We start from the raw sequence: 26,864 nt of genomic DNA on the forward strand, positions 1-26,864 counted from the left end.
CGCGCTCCTTCTGCCTTCCCAGCCCAAGCTTTTGCCTGCTTTGGGTGCAGATTTCTGATTTATTTTGTTCTTGCGCACAGCAAAATGTTGGCATTGTAAATTCGGGGGGTGTATCTCTCCAAGACATCCGCGAGGGAATCTTTTATTCATAAGAAATATATTTATTTTTTTTTTCTCCTCCGAACCAAAAATCTGTCTGCAGCAAGATAATGTGATTTGCTGTAAACGCTGTGAAGGATCTCAGATTTGCTGCGAAGGATCTCAATTAAAAACCTGATGGAACATCTATTAAAAAAAAAACCCTTCTGACTGAGAGCAGCGTTGCACCGAAAGGACGGTGGGGTTAATTTCTGAGTCGTGGATCAGGAGTCCTCCCCAGTATTTCAAGCTGGCTGCCAAATCCTCATCCCTTCTGGAGCAGTTTGTGGTTTTGGGTGCACATGGAGAGGTCATCAGGGCCACCTCCGGGTGCCAGTAGGTGCTCTCCAGAGGCCTGCCTGGTTTAGGGATGATTTTTCCTACTCAGTTTTGGCTGCTGGTGGCCCTCGGGGCTGCGGGACACCGCTTTTCTCCTTGGGAGGGGAGGAGAGCTGGGAATTGCCATTTCTCCAGCCGAGAGGCAGACAGCGAAACGCACTTCTGGCTGGGTGAGGGGTCCGTGCTGGGCTTGTTCCAGCAGCACAGGGGAATCCTGAGCGATTCGGAGCCCAAGCCGAGGTGGAGAAACCACATTTCCCTTCCTCGTGTGCGCAGGAAATTCAAACGGTTGCTTTTATTTTTCAATCAGGGGCAAATGTTGCTCTTTGCGCTGTTTCACAAAACGAGGCTCTTTTGATCGTTTCCAGGGTGTGCTGCAGCTGTTGGCTTTGGCGATTCCGCGTGCTTTTAGTTCCAGGGAACAGAAAATGCTTCGGCACTGAGGGGATTTTTAACGCTCCCTACCTGGGACTCATTCGGGAGCGCAATGCAGAGGTAACACCACCCCTGCACCCCGTGCTGTGTGACGGAAAGGCGAGGTATATGGCACCTTCGCCTTCATTAATTACGTGCAATTAAGCCCTGAGGCTTTTGCGCTACCTGCTGAAATCAGGCGATTGCTTTTGGCCCATCCCAGTTCCAGTTCTGCTCCCGAAATCCCCCTGGCAGCTCTCTGCCTCGGTGGAAATCCTCGTCCTGGGGCTTGGGGCGAGCGGCACGGTTTGAGGACCGTGCTCAGAAGACCTTGTGAATCGTCCCCGGTGTTATTCTGATAGCTCAGAGCCTCCCGTGTGTCCTGCCCGCCTGCAGTTGAGTCAGGGCAGCGTGGTTTTGCTCTTTATTTCAGTATTCAGACACCACAAGCCTCAGCCGAGCCCCTTGTGCTCCGTTCCCTCTCGCCGTTTTGCCCTTTCTCCCTCGTAGGAAGGGGAAGGGGACGGGTTTCCCCCTCCCTGCGAGCGTGGCTAAACATCAGCTGAAGGTCTGGGAGGCTGCAGGGCGCTGGGTAAATGCTGAGTGCTATTAATGATAACCTGCCCCTTCTGCTAATGTGCTCCCCTCCGGTGCCGAGGTCTTTTATTATTGGTATTACTGTGCCTGTTATGACACGGGGTGCGGGGAAGCCGAGGCTGCTCCATGCAGGCTGCGGGTGGCTGGTGCTTGATGTCCAACCCTAGGAGCATCTCCCGGCCCCGTGTGGGCTCATCCTCGCCACCCCGGAGAAGCCAGGGCTTGTAGGGCAGCCTTTTGGGGCCGGCCTCGCCTCTCCGCCTCTCCCTCTCCGCGTCTTTGCTCCTGGCTGCTCCCTCCTTGGAGATTTCGCCACACTCCTGAAAATCGGAGGGGGCAGGAGGAGCGGAGGTGTGGGGCGGGCGCCCGGCTGAAAGGGTTACTGCGAAACGCAAACAAAAACACGATGCAAATGAGCTGCCTGCAACAGGTAGCCTTAATCAGATGCTGTCAGATGAATTCAGCATCTCTCCGATTGTCGCCTGCGCTAGCCTCCCGTTCGGAAGCCCTCATCTGCTCCAGATGTGGTTTAATTTACTGCGACTTGGCTAATTACTGTAATTAAGGATTAATTACTGTTAATTACTTTCACATAAACTCAACGCCAGTCAAAGAGCGGAGCCTTATGAAGCCTGCCACGGCAGCGAACACAAGCGCGGCAGCCTGGGTGGGCCCGGCGGCTCGGCGGCGCGCTCGGGCGCTGCTACCCGGCCCCGGCCCTCGCCCCCCGGGGTCGCCCCCGTCGAGTCTCCCGGGGCCAGCGGGGCTTTCGTGGCGGGGCTCCAGATGGCAGCCACTGAGCCGGCCGCCGTTATCATCCTTCACGATGAGACGGAGCGGGGATTCATCGTGCCAGCCCTCGTTACGCAGGGGAGGCGAGCGGCGGCTCCGGCGGGCGCCCCCGCAGCCCCCTCTCACCTCCCCGGCCCTTTCTGCTCCCCTTCCTCGACCTGCGAGGCACAAATTGTGATGCTTCCCCCCCCTCATCCGACGTCACGCATGCAAAGAGGTGCTTCGGCAAGCAGGGGAAGATCGTCCCTGTAGCTAAGGGAACGGGAGCCGTGAAAACCCGCAGCGGGTGCGAGGAGGGGCGTGAAAATGATGAATGCAGGGTGCGGGATGCAATATTTCCCCTCACCGGCTGCGCCAAGCGGGGGTCTGCTGCCCTGCTCCCTCCTGCGCTGGTAGACTCCTTCTATATTGGCTTTATATAGTTTTCAAAGTCCTGGGGCTTTTTCCAGCCTCGCCATCGTGCCGGGCGTATCCGAGATCCTCCTCGTCCCGGCGGGGCGCTGCCACGCGTGCGGGCACGGAGGGGGGACACCGATGGGCAGGGGACGAGGTGCGGTGCCAGCGTGAGCAGCAGCCCGTGCCGTGCGCTCTCCTCGCCCCTGCCCACGCCGTGGGGCACGGCCGGCGCCGGCGCAGCGAGCGGGGGGCTCGGCGTCGCGGGCGCGCGCGTGTAATATGAAGGCAGGATGCGGAGAGAAAAATAGGAATGATTAGACGGGTATTGTTCTATTAGATCTCTGCCTGCTTGCTATTGTGTCTCAGCATTTGAAGATGAAACATATTCATTTAGCTCCCAGGATGAATGGTTTTAATAAGGGGAGCAAGATGAGGTGGGGTAGTCCTGATGACTTCAGAGACCCATCAAGTCTCCCCCTAAGGCCATTTCGGTGATGACATGGGCCGCACGACCATTAACACTGCAATCAGGACAAGTTTTCTGTGTCCCTGCGAATCCTTCAGCCGGGAAGAGCGTGTTTTGGAGCCCAGGAGAAGATGTGTATCAGCAGTAATCAGATTGAGCCTGCGGGGAGGGGAGCGGAGCGGGCGAAGCGCGGGCTCTCCGGGTGCATCTCCCGGGGGAGGCGGCGGCGGGGGCGAGCGCCGGGCTCCCCGGCAGATGCCAGGCGGTGCCCACCTCACTGCCACCTTCTCCGTGTCCCCAAACCCGGCTCGTGTCACCCCACGCAGGGACAGGGCCTCGTTACGCTGCGCTCGTTAGTCATTTCAGAGAGACCCAGACCCGCTGCCTCTCTCTGCCTTCCCACCCAGCCCTGGCTGCTTCATTACGATCTGCCTCCAGGCTCGCCGTGGCCTGCTTAAGCCTGGAATCATTCTAATTACCGTGATTAGGAGCATCTCTGGGGGCAGGGACAGGGGACACCACGTCGCTGCCCGCGTCCGCGTGCCCTGGCCGAGCTGGTTGGGAGCTGGGGGTGCGTGGGGGCAGCGAGCCAGGCGAGGAAGGCAGCCGGCGCTCTGCCTGTCAGCTCCGCTCACCCTGGCTGTCAGGCACGGGGACGTGGAGGGCCTCATTGCTTTAATTGACACCTTCCCCTCGCGTCCCACGCTCGGCCGTCCCAGGCTCCTTCCTGCTCTCCTCTCCTTTCTTTGCTCCGGGAGGAAGCGCGGGGAGGTCCAGCCCCGGCACCCCTGGAGTAGAGGCTGGGGGAGAGGGAGGGAGCTGTGCATGGCACGTCCTGGGGAGAGATGTCCATATGATGATGGGGAAGGAGAAGTGGGGAGCTTTTGGGGTGGAGGGCTGGAGCAGGCTGCTTTCAGGAACATTGCTAGCATCCCTCGGATGCCACTTCTGGGAGTGCTGGTGCTCCTCACCACATCCCATGCGGGTTTCCTTGCTCCTGCCCTTCTCCGGGGCGCTGCAGAAATGCTTCATGTCAGCTCTGGGGTAATCTCTGCCCGTGGAAGGACCGTAGCCCTAAAACCCCGAAGATTTCTGGTCGTGCCTTGCTGGTTCAGAGCTCTCTCCGTGTGCTGGTCACCGAAGGCTGGCTGCTGTGCGGAGCACGTGGGGGCCTTTTGGAGCGCACCGGGGAGGGCGAATGGTCCCCGGTGCCATCCAGACACCCCAGCGAGGCTCTGCTCCGTGCGGGGAAAGGAGCAGCCCTTGAAACAAACGCCAGCGGGATGTCTCCTTTGTGCACCGAGGCGAGGTGTCCTGGGAGGTCACGGTGGTCAAATGCGTTTCGTGAACCGAGTCGCTCCCGGCCTTCAACCCCGGCGGCGGGGAAGAGATCTCCCATTGACTCTGCCCTCTTTGTTATGGATTTATTTTAAAGTTTGCCCCTTTGATGTCTGACTTCGCAGCCCGCATTATGCCAAGAGGCTCGGAGCGGCCCGTGTAATTAGCCCAGAAAATGCCGCTTTCATGTGGGGTGGGGGGGGGGGATGGATTTCCAAGGGCTTTGTTCTGCTGCGGGGAAATGTCATTTGGGGTTTGGTGGGTTTCGACAGAGCTCTTCTCACCCTTCCCTTTCTCTCCTACTGTGGGGAGGAGCTCGGCGTGCTGGCAGTGAAAGCACACATGGCAAGCTGCTGCCCTGCGGGAGCTGGGCCGTGCGTTTCTGCTCCGTGTTTTCGGGTCCGTGCGGAGCAGCCCGGGCTCTGGCACGAGGGCTCGCAGCGTCACGCTCCAGCCACCCCAGGGGACGAGGCAAACAACCCAGATTCTTGTGGCACGGCTCCCCGGGGCTACCATTTTTTCCTTTTTTTTATTTTTCCCCTAAAAACCACGCGGGGCAGGGCACCGCTCCCTTCCAAGCCCCGTTGGTCTCAGCCTCCAGATGTTGCGCACACACCCCAAGGGGCCGCAGCCCCGTGGCGCCCACCGGCACGATGCCCAGACACGGGGCGGGCAGGACAATGGGGCCAGGTGCCAGGAGGCAGAGCCCTGTGACTTCGGGTTTAGGTTTTCCTCCCCCCGTGGAAACCTGGGTCATCCTGCACCAGCAGCAGAAGTCTTGCAGATGCTTTTGCCCCTTTTTTGCCTTTTGGGGCAGGTGGATTGCCTTTCCCATCCTTCCTGGGTCCCCATCTAGGCCCTCCCAGATTGCAGTGAGGCCAAAAATGAGGGGTCAGAGATGCCCCTGTGGGAAAGGCAGAGATGTGCTCTTGCCCTGGGAGGTGGATGGGTTGGCAAACTGCATTTCAGGATCCCGGAGGCTTGGCTTGGAGTAATTTCTGTATCAGACTGATGGCAGTGTGGGGTGCCCCGGTCCTGGCGGGGCAGGATCTGCCCGCCCTGAGAGCAGCAGGAGGCAGAGAGCACTTTGGGATTTGAGCAGTGAACATGTCAGGGATTTTTTTGTGTTTTGCTATTTCTCCACTAGGACTTTGACAAAAAAAAACAAAACAAAACCAAACCCAACCCACCCAACAAAACCTAAGCCAACAGGTGCTTACACTTTTCCCCAAACCAGAGCCAAGGCACAGAGCGAGCTGCAGCGTACGTGGGCAGAGCTTTTACCTCCTCCCTTCCTCCTCTTTCCCCCCTACCTTTCGACAAGAAGCCTCGTGCCATCTTGCAGCGTGCGAGGCACCTGTGTCCCCCTGGCTGCCATTCATTCAGCTTTTGTTTGGGGGCTGAACGGATGCGGCGAGCCCCTCGTTATCCGTGGGGCGTGGGTTATCCACGGGGCGTGGGTTATCCACGGCGCCGCCGCTCGTGGAGAGCGCGCTAATGAGCGTGCCGGAGAGCGGGGAGAGCGGATCGTTGCTGGTGATGATCTGGCTCCTGTCAAAATACCGTGTTATTTTGACGCTTGCTTTGTCTTTGCTCGCGGAGCAGCACGAAGGTAGTTTCTTAGCAACAAAACCGGGTTTCTCAAACAACACCGGTGAAAAACAACCCCCCGGAAACACGGCGCCCGGGGGGGAGAAGAGGAAGGATGGAGAGCGCTCTCCAGCACCTCCCCTGGGCGCAGAAATGAGGTGGAGAACACCTTCCCTGGGCACGTTGATGGGATGGAGAATGCCCGCCGTGATGGGGCCGTGCCAAGCCCCGGAGCGGGGAGGTGGAGCCGTGCCCTCCATCCCTTCCTCGGGTGGGTAAACCGAGGCAGCCTGGGGGCAACCGGGGGCCTGGGGGGGACCCGGGAGGGTCTGAGCTCTCCTCCTGCGGGGACACGGCGAGCTGCCACAGCCGGGCTCAGATGGGTCCCAGAAGGAGGGCGGGAGGGAGCTGCCTGCAAACGATTTGGCAAAGGTTTCCCTGCTCCGTGTGGAGCGTCTCTCCTTTGAAGCCGGCGCTGGGGCTGGTGTCTGTGCTGACGTTGGAGTCCATGAGAGCAAACGGCTCCTCCAGCCAAGTATCTGCCAGGCTGTGTCGGGAGAACTTTTATCATTTCTGTCACAGACATCACAACTCGCTTGTCTTACCATACATCTTCCTAAATGTGACAGAATATTCAGCTGTTATTAATTGAATACTCTCTAATTTAACTGCTTAGCGGGAGGAAGAGCGACTGGTTTGTTTCAGCGGGGAGAGCTGAGGGTTTGGGGTGCGGAGGGGTGCTTTGGGGGACAAAACGGGGCTTTTGGACCGGGCACCCCCCTTAGGATAGGAGATGGCTGAGAAATACCCCCTTGCATGAGCCAGATCCTGCCAGGGAAGGGCTTTGATGACCCAGGCAGGTGGCAAAGCCCGGGCTGGAGGTGTCAAGGACCTCGCTGCCTCCCCACCTGCAGCTGCGGAGCTGCTGGAAGCAAAGCCCAGCCTAAATACAAACCCTCCTCTTCCTCGTGCCATGGGGCCACCGAGGAGCTGCACCTCCTGCTCCAGCAAAAGGCTGCTGGAAACCAACCTGCTGCACCCCCGATCCTGCAAGCGAGCGTGGCTTTCCCACCTCAGACACACCATGAGGGACATCAGAAGGTTTGAGACATCATCAACAAGGTTTGGAGCCTGGGAATTTTGGCTGTGGGTATAGGGGAAGGCTGCGGAGCCCCTGTGCCACCCCGCACCAGTGGCGAGGGACTGGCCACCCCTGCCCCGTGCCCGCTGGCCGCTTGCACGCGCGTGTGCTCGTGTCGCCGCGCCGCTCGCCGCGAAAAGTTCAAAGCCAGAGCCGAGTTTATTGTTTCTATCCCGTTTATTTTATGTATAGTTTTACACTTTATTATATGCTGTGACATCTTAAATGGAGCCTGTCACTCCATCTTGACTACTGCTAGGGGCTACAGCCACTTACTGTGTCAGGCTTTTCGGCAGCCCTGATTAACGATATCAAAACGAATGGATCCCGGCACAGGCACAGGCACGAGAATCGAGGGGGTGATTTGCATATTCAAATTGTGCATGGCATCAAAAGGATGCAGCTAATGCAACTACTGCACCCATGCACCCCACGGATGCAAACGCACGCGGACAGACCCCGTACGCCCGTGCACGGACCCCGTACGTGTTGTTAACGCTCCCGCAGACACACGTGCATTTATTGGCATCCTCAGCCGAAGGGAAAAAAGCTCTCGCCCTTTTTTCCCTGAGTATTTTCATCTCCCAGGGCAATATATCAATTAGGATAGCTAAATGGAATAATTTTTTATTTTTTTTTCTCGCGAGCCTGTTGGGATGTGTTGCAGCATTACCCATGCAAACGCTTTTTTTTTTTTTTTTTTTTCCCTGAAAGTGGCATTTTGTTAGGTTAATTCATGCACTGGAAAAACAAACTTTCTGTTCTTCCAGTCCAATCTCCACTTACAAGTCAGGTTTTTGTAACCCTGTCATTAAAATGCGAGGTAGCCTACAGTAATTTGAATATTTCATTCTGCCGGCTGCTAATGCACTCTGCATTACAGATGGTACTTGCTCCATCCTTCTGGACTGGGTTCAATTATAAATGAAAGTAGGGAGCTGAGATTTGTCTTTTTGTCTCTGCTTAGTTGGAATAACACAATAAAGCTTGATGGGGAGGAATTCCTCAAGCTGCCTCCTTACCTTGCTCCTCTTTCGAGGCGAGCCTGGAGGATTTGGGTTGGCGGCGGCGGGGTTTGTCGCCGTTTCTTTGTGCCTCGGAGGGGTTGCATCCCCTTTTGGGGGGCTCCTGCTTCAGCCCCTCTTTGTTTTCGCATGGGGTGGTGCTGGGGGAGCTGCTTTAAGCACCGTGGGGACGGGAAGGAGGACGCTGTGAGGTTTCTCCATCTCCAACCATCTCCTCTCTCTGCTTGGGGTTTTTGTGTCCCTCCCCAAACCCAGCCGGGGGTGCCAACCGTTCCCCTGGCTGGAGGAGCGACGGAGCTGCGAGGCAGCCCTCCTCCAGCCCCGGGCTCTTCCCAAAGCCCCCGGTAATGACAGGGCCCCTGGAGAACCAAAGCAAACATTTACCTCTGCTTCGTGATTAACAAAAGGGGGGGTAGCAAATCCCTAGCCCAGCTGCGCGGCGGCTCTCTATTACATACAGATGCCTTTTGCCAGCTCCTTCCTCGGCCCCGAAACGGTAAAAGCAATATTGCCGAGGGAGTCGGAGGAGGTGAGGGCAGGGCTTTCAATTTGGTTTTACATTTACAAGGACCAGATGGCCCGCTGGAGATGATCTTTGATCTGGGACGCAGCCGGAGTTTGTCGAAGATTTTTGCTCCTTTTTTTTTTTTTTTTTTTTCATCTCCTGCCTGTTTATGGCGTGGGCCTCTCTCGCGGGAGGCTGGGGCTGAAAGAGCAGGGGGGCTGTGTGTCCAGCACCCCATCCCTCGCCCTTCCAGCCTTGGTGTCAGCCCTGCTCTGCCCAAAAGCCTTTAAAAAGGATGAGCTTCGTGGTAAAATCCCCAAGCTGGGCTGTCATCAGCCACTCCTTGGCCCTCCTGCTTCATCTCTCATGTTTCTGCCCTTTGCTTGTCCTGTAAAAACGTCCTCTGGCCCTCCTGCTGTGCCCCCTTGATTTTGGGGTGGCCCGGGGCTCCGTGGGTAGGGACACACAAACCCGGATCCCGTTACGCCACTGCCCCGCGGCACGGAAATTTGTGTCAACAAGATCTTGCACGGAATATAATTAAACACACACAGACGCCTCGACACAGAAATGCCATTAATTGATCCTTTTTAATTATTGCCCTCCATTTTCTCTGGTCTCTCCCACCCTTTGAGGCGTGTGGAGGTGGACGGCCTCCTTCTTTCTCCCTTTCCCCCCCCCCCCCCAGCCTTGCCAGCAAAGGCCAATTTTGGGTTTCTTTCTTCCCCCACATGTTTTGAATGGAGCTGAAGCGAACGCAGCTGATCCTATTTCACAAGCGCTTGGACTCTTGCAGCACTCTCCCTCCTGTCCAAACAGATCGTTTACAGAAGGGGCCTCTATTTAAAAAAAGGAACTGAACGTTCAGAGCTGTTTTCTGGCCCTAAAACGCTGCCGACCGGCTGTTGCCTTTCAAAGAACCGGGCTTTGTCTGGCACGTTGGGCTCTGACGCCGGGCACGGTGGCACGAGGAGCCGAGCATCGCGCAAAGCGCCTGCTCCTTTGTGTGCCCGAGGTCGCTGAGTCCCAGCAAAACGGGGCTGTTGGGGCAGCAGGTCGGATCCTACATTGTCGGTGTGGGTTTGGGGCACAAGCGGTGGCTGTGTGTTGTCTGTCCGTGTTCCCTGCTGTGTCCCCAGGGGCGTCGTGTGGCGCAGCTTGCAGCAGCAGGGATGGTGGTCAGGCACCCCGTGCCCATCACACCCCGACCACCTACCCAACACCGACCTAAATACCTGGCCATATGAGCCATGCATCTCAAAATTGTGTGTCGTAGCTGTGTTAGCTTGATGGGCCCCCCCAGGCTTTGAAAATGTGGTTAATTTCTTTAATTTGGGGGTTTTGAATTGCCTGGAGCTGTGACATGGGGAGGGATGGTTCCTCGGAACCAGACACCCCGGTCTCGTGGGGAGGAGCAGTGCCCAGCCTCCATGGGGCCGAGACTTTGGGCCAGGGATGAACTCCAAGGAGATGATCACCGATAGCAGGAGCCAGTGATCCACGTGTGCTCGGCACTGTCTGTAACCTCCCCTTGGCCAGGGCAGGAGGATTCCTGCTGCGGATTTGCAGTCTCGTGTCCGTCCCCAGCTGCTGGTAAGGCTGTTTGTTTTGGTGGGAGAGAAAGGGAGGAAGATTTCCTGCCATGGCTTTGCTCTGGGACCTGCAGCTTTGGAAAACCTCTCCTGGACCGCACAAAATCCTGGATTTAATCTAGCCCACGGCAGGGTTTGGTGACGGGGTGGCAGCACTCGGCCGCGTGCTGGGCAGCAGGGACTTTGAATTGCTCTGCGAAGCCCAGACCCGAGCGGGGCATTGCCATCTAGCAAGCACCAAGCCAGCTTTTTTTTTTCGTGGATGGAGTCTGAAGGAGCATCTTTCTGAAGGAGGACGGCAGGAGACGAGGCTCTGAGAGGCAGCCGCTAGGCTTGGGCTCCTGCCAGGCCTTTCACCTCTGACTTTCTTGCCCTGGCTGCTTTGTGCGTGGAGCAGCAGCGCAGCGTGGCCAGGGGAGATGACCTTTCCAGGAGGGGAGTGGGCTAGAAAAGCAGCTTCCTTCTGGGGAAAGCCTCTTCTTTGTTCCTCTCGGGTTTCAGGGCTTGGCCTGGGGCGCTCGAAATGGGACCCTTGTCCTCCGAGGGGCTCTGGAGGCCCCGGCTTCTCATTAGCAGATTCAGCTCATTCAAAGGACCCATTTCTTTTCAGCCAGGAGAATTCATATGCAAAGCACCGCACGGAGCAGGAGGCAGATCCCAGCCCAACTGGCGTTCAGAGGGTGTGTGTTGTTTTTTTTTATGACTGGACCTGTCCTTGGAGCAATCCCGTCTTTTGTTTGCTGATTTGTTCCTGCAGGGTCTGGGGAATCCCGCGTCCACTCCGGGCTCTGGAAGCGTTTCCGTGTGTGCACAGCACCATGTCCGAGCCCCTTGGGGTGGGGACAGTGGCTTGCTCAGTCCCTCGGTGACAATTTGCTCTCCTGGTGCTGTAGAGAGGGGATTGGGGCCACCACCAGACCCCAGCAGAGGAAGGTGAGGTCCCACCACAGCAGGCACTGGGGGACCGAGGCAGAGCCTTGTGCTGAACCATTGGAATAGGAAAATCTGATTCTTTTGCCCCCATAGCACAATCTAGGATTGGAAGAAATCCCAGTTATGCTCCAAGAGGTGTGGGAAGAGGGCATGTGTACACGTTTGTGTTGCCCTCCTCCCCTTTGCTGCCCATAACGCCAAGTTACCCTTACAGCCAGCGGCCTTCCATCCAGGCAGATGCTCCCTCGAGCCAGCCAGCCCGTGGCCAGCAAGAAAGATTCCTCCTTTTCCTCAGATCTACTTCTCGGCCTCGTTCTGCTCTGCTTTATCTCCTGCGGCTGCCGTGTGGAGCCACCAGGGGCCATCCCTGTGTCCTTCTGGCGTGGGTTAGGGACGAGCCGCAGTAGGCCGCGTCGCCACGGGCGGTCTCCCTGCTGCCATGGGGTCGGTGCCACACGAGGATTTGGGACATACTCTGTGCAGACAGGGATCGATCACACTTCACGGCAGCAACTGGAACCTGCTCATCCTGCCCTGGCCAGGAAGGGGGAGACTGAGATAAGTGACTTCAGGCTTGTGATCGCACCAGGCGTGGCGGCCTGCGCCCAGCATCGCTCCTGCCCGTTTCAGCATCGCTCCAGGGGTCTGTAAGCACTCCCAGCCTGCTTGCTGTGGCCAAATGTCACTGCTCGGTGACCAGCTTGTGGTGCATGCTCCTGGACTGGTGCAATTTAAGTATTTAAATGTGATCCGTGATGCTTTGTTGGACCACCGCGTAACAATAGCTGGGTATGTAGAGCGAGAGGATTCCCTACCCAGCTCGGTTGCTGGTTGAGCTAAACCAGTCATCATGGGGAAAAACTGGACAGAAGAACTCATAAATGTTCATTCTGCTTCCCGGGGAGTCACAGTGCTTGGGGAATCTGGGCTTCGGTAACCACCACGATACCATGCCCTTTTTTTGTATGGAAAGGGCTATTTTAGGTCATTTTCCACTTTGGGGGGGGGATTTTTTTTTTTTTTCCCAACGTGTTTGTGATCATTTTCCAGACCTTTTTGAGGGTTGTGCTGCCAGCTCCTCGCTCGCTATGGCAACTGGTTTGGCATTTGGGGAGGGGCTGGGGGAAAACTTGTGCAGGCTGTTCCCCGCGCCGTGCGATACATTTCTCCCTTCTGCAGCCTCCCGAAGTGATGGAGAGCTGCTCCTGGGAGATGAGAGACATTTTGGCATGCGCTAAGTTCCCCACACTCCAAAATTACAGTGTGAGGGTAATTCAGACTGCTTCGTGAATTTGGGTTGAATTCAGCAAATAATTTGGCCTCTTCCACCCCAGGAAGATGCAAAGTTGCCGTTTTCTAAAGCAGTTTGGTTCTCTCGAAGTTGACCCGACTTCTGATTAAAAAGAAAAAACAAAATGGGGAGGAAAACGGTGACATGAAATAGAAAGAGAAGATTTCTTTTTTGGTTCAGGAAATGTTTTTGAGCGCTCTGAATTTGCAAACTCCCCAGACTGGTGGTGATTAGGAGGGTGCTGGGGTTGGTGCCTGTGACCTGAGTGTCTGATGCTCCTGCTGGGCGGTCCAGGTCCTGCGTGGGACTTGTTGGCCACGGGTGGAACTGGCCTCAGGGCTAGACGAACCATTAATCTGACGTGACGTGCCTGCTCGTGGGTCATTGTGCAGCTGATGAGCACGTTTTGCTGCATCCCCAGCTCGTGATGGCGAGCACGGTGCGTGTTGCACAGCCGGGGACTTTGCCAAAGTGCCCTGCAGTGGTCAGTAGGTTTTCTGCTTGGGGTTAACCTGCTTTCTGACCCCTTGCTCTGTGGGAGTACGTATTTTTTCACAGTTGTGTGTGCTTTATGGGCTGAACGAATGCTTCTCCACCTTTAAAAGCCTCTCGCGCAAAATTGTTTAAGTGCTTTGTTTCCAAACAGCCCTGATGGACACGGCTGCGCTGGGAGAGGAGGTGGCTCTGCAAGGGCCTGGAGTGGGTTTGCGGTGCTTGTTCCTACAAGCCTCTCTTCTTTTATTGCTGTTGGGATTTGTTGGTTTGCTTTATGGCCGTAGACTGCGAAAATTGGTGACAGAAACGGCCCATCAGTTTCACGGTCCTCCTCCTTTACGCTGGGAAATAAATAAATAAGTAGGTGCACAAAAAGCCGTTTTGCCAGCTGAAATTTTCCATGCCTCATCTCACGGCAGCCTGTTTTGGAAAATCTGAGCAAAATCTGTTCATCCATTTGTAAGTTTTGGAAAGGTTGGAGAGAGGAGGGGAACTTTTATGTCAATTGTAAGGAAAAAAAAAAAAAAAAAGCTCTCTTAATTCCCACTTCCTGCACGGGTGCGTGCCTGTGTGTTTGGAAATCCCAGCTTCCACTTGTGTTGGGAAGAGGTATTTGTGTTTTGATGTTGATTTTCTCAGTTACTTGATGTAAACGTGGTGGACATACCTGACAGAGGCTTCAGATGCTGTGTTTACTTAACATTAAAGTACTCTGCCTTGCTTGCTCTCCAGCGTGGGGACCCTTGCAGTGGTGGTTGGAAGGTGCAGCGCAGTTGGAAATGCTCGAGCATCCTCAAAGCTCCAGGAGTGTATTTATTCCCTCTGAAGATAGGGTCCTTAAGGTGTTTAAATTGAAAATCCAACTCAGTGGCTGCAGCAAGAACACAAAACTCATCTTTGGTGGGGGCAGTCCCCAAATTTTGGCGGTGGAAAGGTTGTGCCTGGGGAGGGCTGCTTGTCCTTGCCATCATCCCTTCACATTGAGGAGGGCTCCTATAGGATTCTTGCAGGGATTTTATAGGGGCTGAGACACGGAGTTACGCACTGTAATGTCTCTCTCTACGTTGGCCAAGCCGTGGTGATGATTTCCACGCGTATTTGGAGCATGTGGTTGATGTGGGTGCGTTAGCTTTCGTTAGGTTTATGCCGGATTTCAAGCTTCGGGGCTGCCAAGTTGGGGAATTTGATATTTTCCTTTGTGTCGGGGGTTTGTTGTTGCATTGCGATGCAGAAGGCAAGCTGCAAATACACTTGAAAAAAAAACAACACATGAATTTAGGAAGGTGAGCGGTCACAGGGGGCTTTTCTGCAACAGCAAAGTTTGGGAAGAGCAACTCAGGGAGTCGGCTGAGGAAGCAAACCCCGGCTGTCCTGCCGTGGGTGTGAATGTGCACAGGAGCAGGAGACATCCAGCCACGAGCCCCTTAAATGCGTTAAGCCCTGGCAATTTTAACTGTCCTCAAATATCAGGCAGACGGGAAGATCTTTGTGTCGGGTTCAGTGCTGTTGATCTTAAATGTTTGCAAACGTAGAATCGGGCTGCAGGGAATAATGGCTTAGAATAACGTGCTGCGTTCCTGGCTTTGTGAGCAGGGGCATTGGTTGGCATCGCGGCTGGCCCGCTGCTCGCTGGCTGTTGCTGCAGATCCGGAGCATTTCGTTAAGGAAAAGCGGTGAGCTTGTGTGAATCCTGACGCTGGGGCTCTGGGAACCCAAGCGAATGTTGTGAATGGTGCTTAAATTGCAGGAGGTAGGCAGCGTGTTGATGTTGAATACGCTGCTATGTGGGCGCACGCCGGAGTTCCTGCGTTCCCGGCGGAGCTGTTGTGCCATCGCCCTACATACGGCACATCCCGGTCCAGGAAAGGATTCGGGCAAGACCTCGTTCATCCCAAAACAAGGGTGGGGTGCCCATGCTTTAGCAGCGGATGCCTGGGTGAAGGAGGAGGCATCTCGCCTCATCCGTGCCTATGCAAGCGGACAGTGAGAGCAGGCAGCAGGGCTCCACAAGTGGCACTTGTGCTCCAGGCGCCTCCCGTTTCCCCGCGGGAAAGTCACGCAAAAGGCCAGCGCGCAGCCGAGGAGTCGCCGCTTCTCCCGAAACTCTGTCTCTGTTCCCCCCCCCCCCCGGTACATCTTAGGCACAGTGGAGGCAGGAAAGAAAACCCTTCTGAAAATCACAACCTAATTACTCCCATCTGCTCCGGCACGGCTTCCCATTTCTGCCTGCCAGGATGCTTGTCTCCGATGCTAAGTAGCACATTATTTTCGATAAGTTGCAATCATTGACTTGCAATCTCCTTCTCCTTTCACGTGTCCCCCTGGAAAGGCGATTCGGCAGGTTGGGAGTGGGCAGAACCAGCCACCAGGAGAGCAGCCCGGCTTGGGCACTCACTAAAAGCCCTCAGCAGGTTTCTCTTTGGGGTGGGATTGTTTTGGTGTGGAGGCTTTCCCTGGTCTGGAGGCTTTGGAAGTGGGGGAGAGCAGAGCTGCAGGGCTGAAGCGTTGGCCTTGGTGAGGAGAGGTCACTGCGTGCTTGGCTCCTGTGCCAAAAGCTCCGGTGACTCCGTGCCGTTCCCATCCCGCGTCCCGGAATAGCAGGGCAGGCAGGGAGCCGGGAAATATTCTCGCTGGAGAGAGAGGAGGGAGCCCGGGAGCCATTTCTCAGCTGCTGGAAATACCCGAGGAGAAAACCTAGGCCTGACCCCCTGCACGGGACTCGGCGATACGTGCTGCTCGTGCGCCATGGGTCTCTCGGGGTCACCCTCACCCATGATGTGATATCTATAAAACCACTGCCTGGTTTTGGGGAGAGCAGGAGAAGGAGAACAGGTCTCCATGACCGTGGGGGTGCTGGTGGCCAGGCCATATGGCCGTGGTGGTCCCCAGCTGCTCCTGGTGCTGCTGTGGGTGCTGCTCACAGGGTGGCCGTGCTGGGTGCGCGGTGTTCCCCTCCGCGGCGAGCTTGGGAGCGTTCTGCAACAGTGCAAACGGGGACAAGGTGCGTGGTTTTGCTTTGATTTTAAAACACGTATGTATGTACATACCATTTGTGTGTGTGTGTGTGTACATACGTCTGTACAAAAACGCTTTTTGGGCCAGCGGGGGCCCTCAGCGAGGGCTGAGCACCCTCTAGCGGCATTTGCTGCGGCTCTCGGGGCTGCCAAGCCAGCAGGAAAGCGGCCAAGGACAGAAAGTCTTGCATGAATTTGCCTCCCCCAGCACCCCCCGCTTGCAGTCACTATCTCTTTTTTTTTTTTTTCTTTTTTTTTCCCCCTCTCTTTAATCGGGAGCAGCAAACGGAGAGCGCTGCGTGCCAGGGCAGGGGCGAGCCAAGTGCCAATGCTTGTGGTCTGTCGGGAGCTGCGCTGGGGTGGCTCGGTGTGGCCACAAAATGTCCCTGTCCCCTCCGTGCTGAACGCTGCCTGCGTCTGATGGTCACCAGGGATGGAGATTTCCCTCCCGGCTGCCTCCCCCTTTCCAGCAGAAGCGTCATCTCCACATCCAGAGGAGCAGAGGGGAGGCGAGGGGGGACAAACGGGTCCGCTGGCACCAGGTCCCCTGCTGGGGCTGAGGGTGGCACCTCGGGCACCCTGGCAGGAGCAGCGCTCGAGCCGGGTGCAGCTCCGGGAAGATAAAAAAGGAGCTTTTAAATAATCATTTGGTCTGAGAGCAGCCTTCCAGGGATAAATAGGCAGCATCAGTTCTGCTTAGACACATTGCCCTTTTCATTTATTTACTCAGCGGCGTTATTCCGGCTGGCCAGCCAAAACCTCTGTTAATTCCCCGTGGGCCCTGGCCCCGCTGGCGTTTTGGTGGCTGCTTTGGGGACGTGTCCCCAGAGGGTGCTGATGGTACACGGGCACCAAAATCCGCCTGTGCTCCCCGCGTGTGCTTCGTGCCGCGTGGCACCAAAGCGCAGCGGCTACGCTGTGCTTTTCATCACCGAGCAGCTCTCCAAACATAAACTAATTAATCACTTGTGCCTACCTGTCAGGTCAATGATTCCTGAGATTTTTAATCTAAAAATATTTCCCTTTTGAAGTCCAGATGGACCTGTTTTGGCAACTCTGTTTTTTATTTGGTTGTTGGTTTTGTTTTTTTTTTAATTATTATTTTTTTTTAACCTGTGTTGCTTCCCATTTGTATTTGGGCTTTTTGATGTGCTTTTGTTTAATGATTTATTTTTTTTTAATGATTTATTTTTTTTTAATGATTTATTTTTTTTAATGGAAGACTTAGTCTTGCCACGCGGAGGAGAGATAATGCTGGACCTGGCTGCTCTAAAATCTGCATCTGCATCCAGATCTGGCCCCATGCTGCCATCCCCCTTCACATACATGATTATCCCTAGTGTGGAGTTATTTAGTATTAGTTCGTTTTATTGGCAAATTTACTGTTGCTATTTCTTTTTCTTCCCTTTTCCCCCCTTCAACTTTCCCTCCTTTGTTGACAGTGAATGTTTTAATCACAAAAATGCCAATAAGTGTTCAAGTCTTGAAAACAGTGTTTTCAGAGGAGAGTGGGGCTTAAAAAAGCTCTTTTACCCTGCATTATCCAAACCTCTCGACAGGACCTTTCACTTTGTGTGATTTTGCTGATAACTCTGTCCTTCTCCAGCTTGTTCCTGGTTGGGGAGGAGCACACTCCTTGCTTGGCTAAAGCTTTAAGCTACTCTGGTTTTACTCCATATTGGCAACTGACTTCAGATGTATTTTTTAAAGGATGGTGAAAATCACTTGCTTTTGCTTCTGCTGCAGATTAGGGGGTCAGAGAAATGGGTTGGACCCATCCCAGGTGTAAGCAGGCACAGCTTTATTAAAGTCCCCACAACATCACCCCGCTGCGGGTGCGCACGTGAGGGATGTGCAGGAGTTTCCACAGTGCTTTGGGTCCTGGTGACGGATGAGACAGGGAAATACAACTCATTTCTCTTCGGAGATGTCTTTTTTGTTGGCTTGTCAAGGGTTTGTTTTATATTTTCGCAGATGCGCACACCTGTGGAAACCACAGCCCGTGCCTGTGTGTGCAAACACAGACCGCAGGCGTAACCCAAACGGCATTGCCACATGACGAAAACCCCAGGATTTCGTGTGTGTGTGCGTTGATGTATCAATACATGTGGGTGTGAAAGCTTTCGTGGCATCTGTGCGGCGTGCCTCCCTCTTCTTCTTCGCCGCCAGCCGGGCTCCAGCCAGGCACCCGGCGCTCCGAGCGGTCGGGGTGCTCCCATGTCGTTTTTACAGGGAGGCACTCAAAGGAGAATGGCTTTTACTTGAAGCAATAATTGAAACAGCGAGGACAAAAAGGGGAGAAAAATTCTCTCCTTGGCAAGTCATTTTGTGAGGATTGATTTATTGTTGCCCCTTTTCTTAGCACGGCTTAGGCTTCGCTGGAACGACCAGATTCTAGAAGAAGGCGTTTTCCAAATAGTGAAATTTATTCCATACTTTGTTTCTTTTTTTTTCCCTCTGGGGGCTAACAGCTCCTTGTGCTTTAGCCCTCTGGTTTAACAAGAGGGAAACTGAGGCACGGGCAGCCCTGGGCCCTGCATTTCCTCCTGCTGTTGGGGGCTGATGTGGATGGTGCAGGATCAGGCCGTGCACAGCTGAGGTTTGGAGTAGAGCCTCTCAACTTGCTATCATGTGCATGGATCGGGATGTGCTCCATGCCACTCGTTTGGGCAAATTTTGGTAAATCTGTTGTTTCAGTTGGTGTGGGTGAGCTGAACCAAGCGGGGCTGCTTTTGTCCTTGCTGCCCCAGCAGGCACGACTCAAGACTCTTCCCTTTGTGTCTCCGTGCAGTGCTGAGCATCCGAGGAGCGCAGGAAGAGGAGCCCACGGACCCCCAGCTGATGCGGTTAGACAACATGCTGCTGGCCGAGGGGGTGGCGGGCCCCGAAAAAGGAGGAGGCTCGGCCGCCGCCGCCGCCGCCGCCGCGGCGTCAGGAGGAGCCGGCTCTGACAACTCGGTGGAGCACTCCGATTACAGAGCCAAACTCTCCCAGATCCGGCAGATCTACCACACGGAGCTGGAGAAGTACGAGCAGGTAACAGGCTCAAAGGCTGGACTAGTGGGGTGCTGTGCGGGGACGCGGAGCCGATGCCGAGCTGGATGCGCGCAGCCTGGTTCGCTACTGACATCTATTGTTGGGAGCGTGCGGGCAAACACAAGCTGTTGCTTTGTGGTACAGCGAAAACGTGATTTTTTTAGGGTTGGGAGGACCCTTTCATATTTTATTTTGCATTGAGATGGGCTGTGAAAATAGGCTCGGCATGTGTTCCCCCCCTTGGTTTTCAGTTTCCCTCCTGCCTCACCATTTTGCCCGAAATCGGCCCTGTCAGAGGAGGACTCCTCTTCGAGGTGCTGGTCGTGGTGCAGGCAGTTTTCCAAGCACCCTAAAGCAAAGCTTGAGTCAAAACGTTTCTTGAGTATTTCTTCTGCCTCAAAAATTAATTTTCCAAAAGGAAAAAAAAAAAAAGGGTCTTTTTTCTTTTTTTTTTATTTGTGGCAAATGATTCTTGGAAAAAAAAAAAAAAAAAAGAAGAAGAAAAGAAAAACTATTTGGGTCATGAATGCAGCTATTAGTAACACTGACAATTGCATGAGAAGCTTTTGCAAGCCCAAGCTCCAAATCGCTTTCTTTCAAACGCTTCCAGATGTTGTGCAGACTTCTCCTCGCTGCCGCGCGCCTTGCCCTCAGGATGAATGTGGCTTCTCCCCGGAGGTTTGGGTTTATGGAGTGCGAGCAAGAAAGCAGCCCTCCTTTCTGGGTGCACGGCCAGGGCCCTGCTGCCATGGTGGGGCCCAGGGCAGCCTCTGGGGAGAGCGTTCCTGCTCCTTCCTCCTCTTAGATATATTTTTTTTGGTTTGTTTTGTTGTTCTGATTTTGTGTCTGCATTGGTTTTGCCCCCCAAGTGGACCCTGATGCACCCACATCTCCCCCAGCACCTTCCCCTGGCTCGTTCCTTCTCACAACCCGTTTACAAAGTCATTTTTAACACCAAGATGCTCCAGAAATGGGGCCGGGCCACAAAATCAATTTCTCCTTCCCCTTCCAGTCTCTCTTTCCCCACCGTGGGGTGGCAAATGGGGTTTCTGTCCCCACAGCATCTGCCCATGTCCTGGGAGCACCTCAAGCTTCTCAGGCCATCAGTGTCCCAGTGCTGTTTTCAGCCTGGTTTTGGGGACTTGGATCCCAGACTGGTTCTGGGAATTTGAGGATCCCATTTTACCCTTGAGGAGGTGGGGGAGAGAACAATGAAGTTGCCTTCATCCAGCCCCCAAATCCCCTCCCCATCCTCACAAGGTGGCACGGGGACAGCAGGAGCAGCCAGGCAGCACTCTGCCAGCAGCAAGCTAATTGGGCTTATTACCTGCTTGCCCTTACTTGTCAGGGCTCCCGCCTCACTCAGGCTTTAATTATTATCGTTATTTACTTCTCATCTGATGTGCTGAGAGCCCGGAGCAGGGCTGTGCCTCGGTGGGAAGCACGAGGGGCTCTGCAGGGCGCGTGGTGCTGGGGCAGCAGGAGGAGGCACGAAGGGCTGAAAGGTTGGGGGCCCTCTCATTCAGCTGGAGCTCCCCCAGAAAAATCGTAAGGGCTGGGACTTCTTTATGGGTTCCGGAGCTTTATCAGCACCCGTTCCATCTGTGATCTCTGAGAGCAAAATACTGGCTCCTGCCTTTTGCTCTGCGTGCTCTGGGGGTCTCTTGGTCCCTCTGTATGGCTGGTGAGAGCAGTTAACCCTGACTGTGGGTCTGCCCTAGCAAACCCTGGCCATCGAGGCCTCACCCTACATCTCGCTCCTTAGCTGCCTTGCCTCCGTGTTGTCCTTGACGCCGTCGAATGACCTTCCGATCCTGGGGTTTCTTTTGCTTTTCTTGCCCTCCCAGGCATGCAACGAGTTCACCACCCACGTGATGAACCTGCTGCGCGAGCAGAGCCGGACCCGGCCCATCTCGCCGAAGGAGATCGAGCGGATGGTGAGCATCATCCACCGCAAGTTCAGCTCCATCCAGATGCAGTTGAAGCAAAGCACGTGTGAAGCCGTCATGATCTTGCGCTCCCGATTTCTGGACGCACGGTAAGGTCGCTCGCCCACACCTTTCCGCATGGCCACTGCGCAGCCTTGGGGAGGTGTCTGAGCACCACGGGGGGGAATCGAGGAGGATTAGAAGGGTAGGGGCTCCCACTCTTGAGCCCCAGGGACTGTTCATCCTCTTTATCCTTTAGTTTGGGGCTCAGCAAGGGAGGGGAGAGAAATACAAGACATTCAGCCCGTGCCATTTTTTCTCATTTTGATGTGACAAGGAAGTATCTACGGCTGCTTTCTCAGCACAGAGCTTTGCAGAGTAGTGCTGACATCTTCAGCCAGGGCAGCCAGGTGTCAGGAGTCACCTTCCCAGCTGTGGGAGCTGGGTGCCAGCGTTAAGAGACTTCTGCAGGCTGAAGGGTGCAGTGATAATTTGAAGAGACTTGCTTTGGAAGGTGCTGAGAGAGGAGTCACCTGCAAGGGGCAGATGAGAAGCTTCCTGGCCATGAGTCCCTTGCATCCAGGAGAAAGGGAAGGAGGGAGGGAAATGGAGAAAATCAGAGCATCTAAAATTGCATTCCTGTTTCTGGACCCCGACACTGATTTCCTTTCCTTTTCCTTCTGTTTCCCTTTCCTTCTTTCTTCACCCTAAGGCGGAAGAGACGAAACTTCAACAAGCAGGCTACGGAAATCCTGAATGAGTATTTCTATTCCCATCTCAGCAACCCTTACCCCAGTGAGGAAGCCAAAGAAGAGCTAGCCAAGAAATGTGGCATCACAGTCTCACAGGTGAGAGATCCCAGAAATACAGCAAAGGCTGCTGAAGGAAACCTTGACATGGCGAAGGGAACTCCAGACCTCCAGTGTGAAATAATGAAATACTAAATGGGTTTAGGGCAGGCTAGTGCAGTGGATAGGAGAGTAGACAGCAGTCTTGCAGGATGAAGCTGGGGATGGAGAAGGAAAGTCTGGGAGAGGACTTGGGAGGGATGCAGACTTAACACAGTAAGGTCTGTGTGTGTAGCCAAGGGGTTAACAGCACAGGAATTCAGCAAGAAGCAGTCTTCTCCTCAGGAAATCAGTGCTGGTTTGCAAGAGCTTATTTGAGCTGAAAGTCCCTTCTTTGACGGCAGTAAGAAGAGTTGAGCAAAGTTTGTCTGATGAGGTTGAAGGAGCAAGGTCCTGGTGGGAAGGGTTGGGGTCAAACAGGCTGATGGTTGTGGTTTGTGCCCAAGGAGGGTGGGCTTCCCCAGGTCGTTTCTCTTTGTTGTTACTCCTGTGCTACTGAGCATCACATCTGCCCAACTTGCCTGTCCTTCAAAGAAAGGTGTTGATGAAGACAAATGGAATTATTTCCGTACATTTGAGGCAGCCACGTAGTTCCTGCAGTCTGTTCTGACCTGGGAGCTGCTGGGATCTGTGAGGGGAACAATCAGTACTCGAATTGTTCAACTGTTCATTACTCAGGCCTGCCCTTCTTCATTTCTTCACTTTTTGGAGCAAGCTGAACGACTGAGAGCCAGCAAATTGCCTCTGGTAGTCTTGTCCTCGTGTGAGCTTAGCACTCCCTCCAGGCTCCTGTTGCATTCCTCGTCTTGGGCCTCTTTCCAGCCCCAAGGCACATGCCTGTTCATCACTTGAGTAAACTGAAGACAGCAGTAGCATCTGGTGTCCTTGTGAGAGCATGTCTGCCTTCAGCAGGAGCAGCAGCAGCCGAGGGTAGGTGTCGTCACTGTGCTGAATGCCTGCTGAGTGACTCCGACTGCATCCCCCGTGCCAGGAGACCCAAACGCTGATCCTCCTCGGAGTTACCTGCGAGAGGCCGCACATATTGGCTCCAGGAAAGCTACAGCTGTCCTGATGCTTCCCCTCTCACTTCTAATTCATCTGTTCGCACTTACAACTTCTCCCTCGCCAAGAGAAAATGCCCAGGAGAAATGCTGTGCTTATCAACCACGTGGGGAGGCTGCGAAGGAGGACGTGGGCATTAGTGAGGAAGCTGGGCCGAGCAGGGGAACGGGGCTCCTGACAAGCAGTGCCTGCTCCTGGGGCCATTGAATATTCGCTCCCAGATCTGGCTGGGGTGCTGATTTATTACTTCTTGCCACCCTGGGGTCTCTGCGTGTTGTATTTCTTTTTCCTGCACTTCAGCAGCACGGGATTGGGTGCGTGCAATTCAGTATCAGGTAAATTGGCAGATGAAGCCAGCTCTCTATAGAAGTCACTGAGCACTCTATAGGATCATAGAATCATTTAGGTTGGAAAAGACCTCCGAGATCATCAAGTCCGACCATTTACCTGGCACTGCAGACAGAAAACATCATAGGAATAAATCTTACAGGGTTCAGTTATTGACAGTGCTCACCAGCAAGCAAGCGAGAAGGTCCTCAGAGTCCCACTAATGGGGTTGATCAGTTTGGAGTCCCAGCTCCAAGCAATCCCAGGCAGGGTGAAGGTCCTGTGAGACAGTTACAGCATCCTCTGGCATTTGTCTGTCTTCTTCATCCTGTTAAGCTTTCTAAAACAAGGTGAGGGGTGGCTGCAAGTTGTTTTCTGCTTCGAGACCTGTACCCAGGAAGACATTCCCCTGCTTCCCCATGTCCAGTGTCATCAGAGAAGCTGAGAGCTGCATCCCAAACTCGAGGCTGAATCTTCCCCACCTCTCTGGAATTGTTGACAGCGACGTAGCGGCCACAAATGACCAAGTTCAGCAGCAGCAGGGCCGATTTGGGGAACGCAGAGCTCATGGTGCTTCAGGAAGTAACCTGAATTTGCTATCTTTGCTGCACTGCTGACATGCAGACTTCAGGATATGTATCCAGACACCCAGCAGGGACACATTTCTTCCCTGGGACCAACGTTAGGTCTTGGGATGAGCCCCATGCTCCCCGTGCAGCCTCACCCTGAAGGTGCTCCGTGCTCCCAGGCTAGCTCTCAGCTTGCTGAATCACAGAGAGCAGAGCTGGCTGGGTGAAAAGCATTCACTTCCAGCATTTTGCGCTGATTTCACTTCGATGGATCAAAAAGCAGAGCGTAGATGATATCAAGGCAATTTTGTGCATCTGCCAGGCCTGAGTAAATTCACTGAGTATTTTTCCTTCTCTAAAAGGAGGAGAAAGCGCATCTGGGAAGAGAGGGAGGAAGCACATTGCACTGCTGGCCCTGTCGAGGGGATGCTGTGAAGAAGGCAAATACAAAGCACCAAAAAGAACCATGCTCATTCTCAAATCCTGCAATTTCAGGACTTTCTCATTTTTTTAAAACCCATCGGATATTTTTGTGGGGTGGGTCTAGCAGTTCCTACAGAGGGTTCCCTCGATGGCAGTCCGATCTGCAGAGGAACCAGATGTATCCGCACAAACCTGGTGATCCCAGGAGGGTCCCACTGTCTTGCCAGGGTTTGGGATGGCACGCACAGGTAGAAGGTGCTCCCCCATGGCTAATCAAACTGGGGAAAAAAGAAGGTGATACACTGCTTACCCTGAACTAATCCTCATTCCTCACCCAGCCGCGGTTTCCAGAGCAGAAACGTTAACGTCTTTGTCTTCTCTCAAACTCGCTCTAGGTATCAAACTGGTTTGGAAATAAGAGAATCCGGTACAAGAAGAACATAGGTAAATTTCAAGAGGAAGCCAATATTTATGCTGCCAAAACGGCTGTCACGGCTACCAATGTGTCAGCCCATGGAAGCCAGGCTAACTCACCCTCAACTCCCAATTCAGCTGGTTAGTTTTTGTTTTTGTTTATTTTGGGTTGTTAGTGTTGTTTTTTTGTTTGTTTTCCCCCCCCTCCCTCTAATCACTCTCATTTTCTCCTTTGGGTTATTTCAGTTTTTGTTTTCTGGTTTCGGTTGGTTCACTTTTGTGGTCTTAAAAAAAAAAAAAGAGATGGGTTTGGTTTTGGGGTTTGTTTTGGGGGGGGGGCACTTTATTTTCATTGCATTGTTGTTGTTTTTTTTTTTTCTTGGTTCCCCTTCTCTGTTCTGGTTTTTGTTCGAAAAGCAATGTGATCAGACCGTGTGAGTGACGGTGATGTCTTGGGTGTTACGTGCATGGACGGTAAACACAAAAGCAGAAAAACGATCTGAAAAAAAAAACACAAATGGGATTGTTTGGGGGGAGGAAAAAAAAGAAAAAAAAAGAAAGAAAATGTCCTTGTGTAATTGTTCTGTTTCAGTAGGGGCTGAAAGCATGAGTGGCCCTATGTAAGGAAGCCCAATATTTCTGGGATGTCGTCACTCATGCCATTTTGGGGGTTGTTTGGGTAAACTTTTATCCTTTGGTTTTCTTTCTGTTGTGGTTACCTTTGATTGCTTACATGACAATGTCTGGATCACCTGCAAGAGTGTGCTCTGTGTGAATTTTATTTTCCCTTTGTGTCAGTACGACCCAGGGGAAATCCATGGCTCGCTTTGTTCCCTCCCCTTTCCCCCTTTCCTGCCCATTTGCTGTGGTTTCCATTCGTTTGTTTTGAGGGTCAAAGGCACAAAGCGCTTTGCCCAGATTTCAACTCCTCCGCTAGAGAACGAGGATGCTCAGTCCGTCCGTGGTGCGTGCCACGAGGACGGCCGACCCCAAAACCCGACCCCAAAACCATCCTGGGTGGCGGTCAGCATGCTCTGTGCTGCTTGTGCCCAGCTCCCGGGAGCGATGGACAACTGGGACCTGATTAAAAGAAAAAAAAAAAAAAAGAAAAAAGGGGGAACTTCACGGGTGCCATACACAGACACAGAATTTTCTAGGTTGGAAGAGACCTCAAGATCATCGAGTCCAACCTCTGACCTAAAACTAACAGTCCCCAAATGCATTTGATCATCCCTATAAATATCTCTGTGCCTCTTTTCTTTTTAGGGGTGGGAGGGAGAGTGGGAAGGGGTCACTCTCGTGCCTTTGAGCTCGGTGTCTGCTCGCGGTGCCCTTCGGCCAGGGGGTGCCACGTGCTGTTAGCAGGTAGGCTGCTAAGGGGAAGGAAGCGAGATGTGGCAGCTTGGGGGCAGAGATGCTGCAGGGAGGCATCCTGCCCACCTCCAGCCCCCCGTCAGCGGGCTGTGCCGCCTGCTCTGCCTCGGCTGAGGCTTTCGGGGGGCTCGGGTGGGTGATGCAGAGTTTGGCAGGGACAGATGGTTTGCAGGAATTTGCTTTCTTTCTTTTTTATTTTTTCCCTTCCTTTCATTGCTGTAAGTGCAGAAGATTTAGCAGCAGTTTTCAAAATGTCATCCTTTCCAAACAGCTCACTCAAAACACCTGATGAAATGGCTAACCCCCCCCCCCGGCATAAAAAAGCTGGGAGGAGGACAGCAGAATTGCGTGTTGAGGGAGATACCGACTGCGTGCGAGGCTGCCCTGCAGTGCACATCAGCTCGCAGCGAAGAGCCGCAGCCTCGCTCCTTTTCTTCCTTCTCCAGGAGTCAGAGCCAGTGGTCTGGAATAGCGAGGGAGACGCTTCGGATGAGTTAAATGGGTTTGGATCTGGCCCACGGGTAGTGCAATAGGCACTTCCCCGCTTAAATAGTGCTCCTGTGCGAGTCTGTTCCTCCGACTTCCCCACAGGCAGTAACACGGCCGTTTGGAAGATAAATTGGCTGGTACCCCGCAGTAAACGGCTCAGATAATCCCTGGATAACACCGCGCTTCCAAGGAAGGACAAACGGCCTTGTTATTAACGCCGACGACTTGAGCTCCTGGGCCCTCTTTCTGGCTCACTCGTCTGCTCTCCAGAAACACCGTCCTCTTTTCAGGGCCCTCAGTGCTAAAGCAGGGCCTCGGGATTTTATCT

At 54.0% G+C, this 26,864-nt stretch overlaps 1 protein-coding gene across 4 annotated transcripts in view; it reads left to right on the forward strand.

Annotated features, from left to right (window-relative positions):
* PBX1 (PBX homeobox 1) overlaps positions 1-26,864 on the forward strand; it is a 109,986-nt gene that overhangs the window by 66,783 nt on the left and 16,339 nt on the right. For 3 of the 4 annotated variants that reach the window (XM_068691335.1, XM_068691337.1, XM_068691338.1), the window contains exons 3-6: positions 18,858-19,102; positions 20,950-21,140; positions 21,743-21,878; positions 24,655-24,814. In XM_068691335.1, coding sequence (XP_068547436.1) covers positions 18,858-19,102; positions 20,950-21,140; positions 21,743-21,878; positions 24,655-24,814 — 732 coding nt within the window. Of the gene's footprint in view, positions 1-15,750; positions 16,054-18,857; positions 19,103-20,949; positions 21,141-21,742; positions 21,879-24,654; positions 24,815-26,864 lie in introns of those variants that run through there. The other variant, XM_068691336.1, reaches the window with a different exon arrangement.

This window comes from Anas acuta, chromosome 8 (assembly GCF_963932015.1).
Source record: "Anas acuta chromosome 8, bAnaAcu1.1, whole genome shotgun sequence".
Classification (NCBI taxonomy): Eukaryota; Metazoa; Chordata; class Aves; order Anseriformes; family Anatidae; genus Anas; species Anas acuta.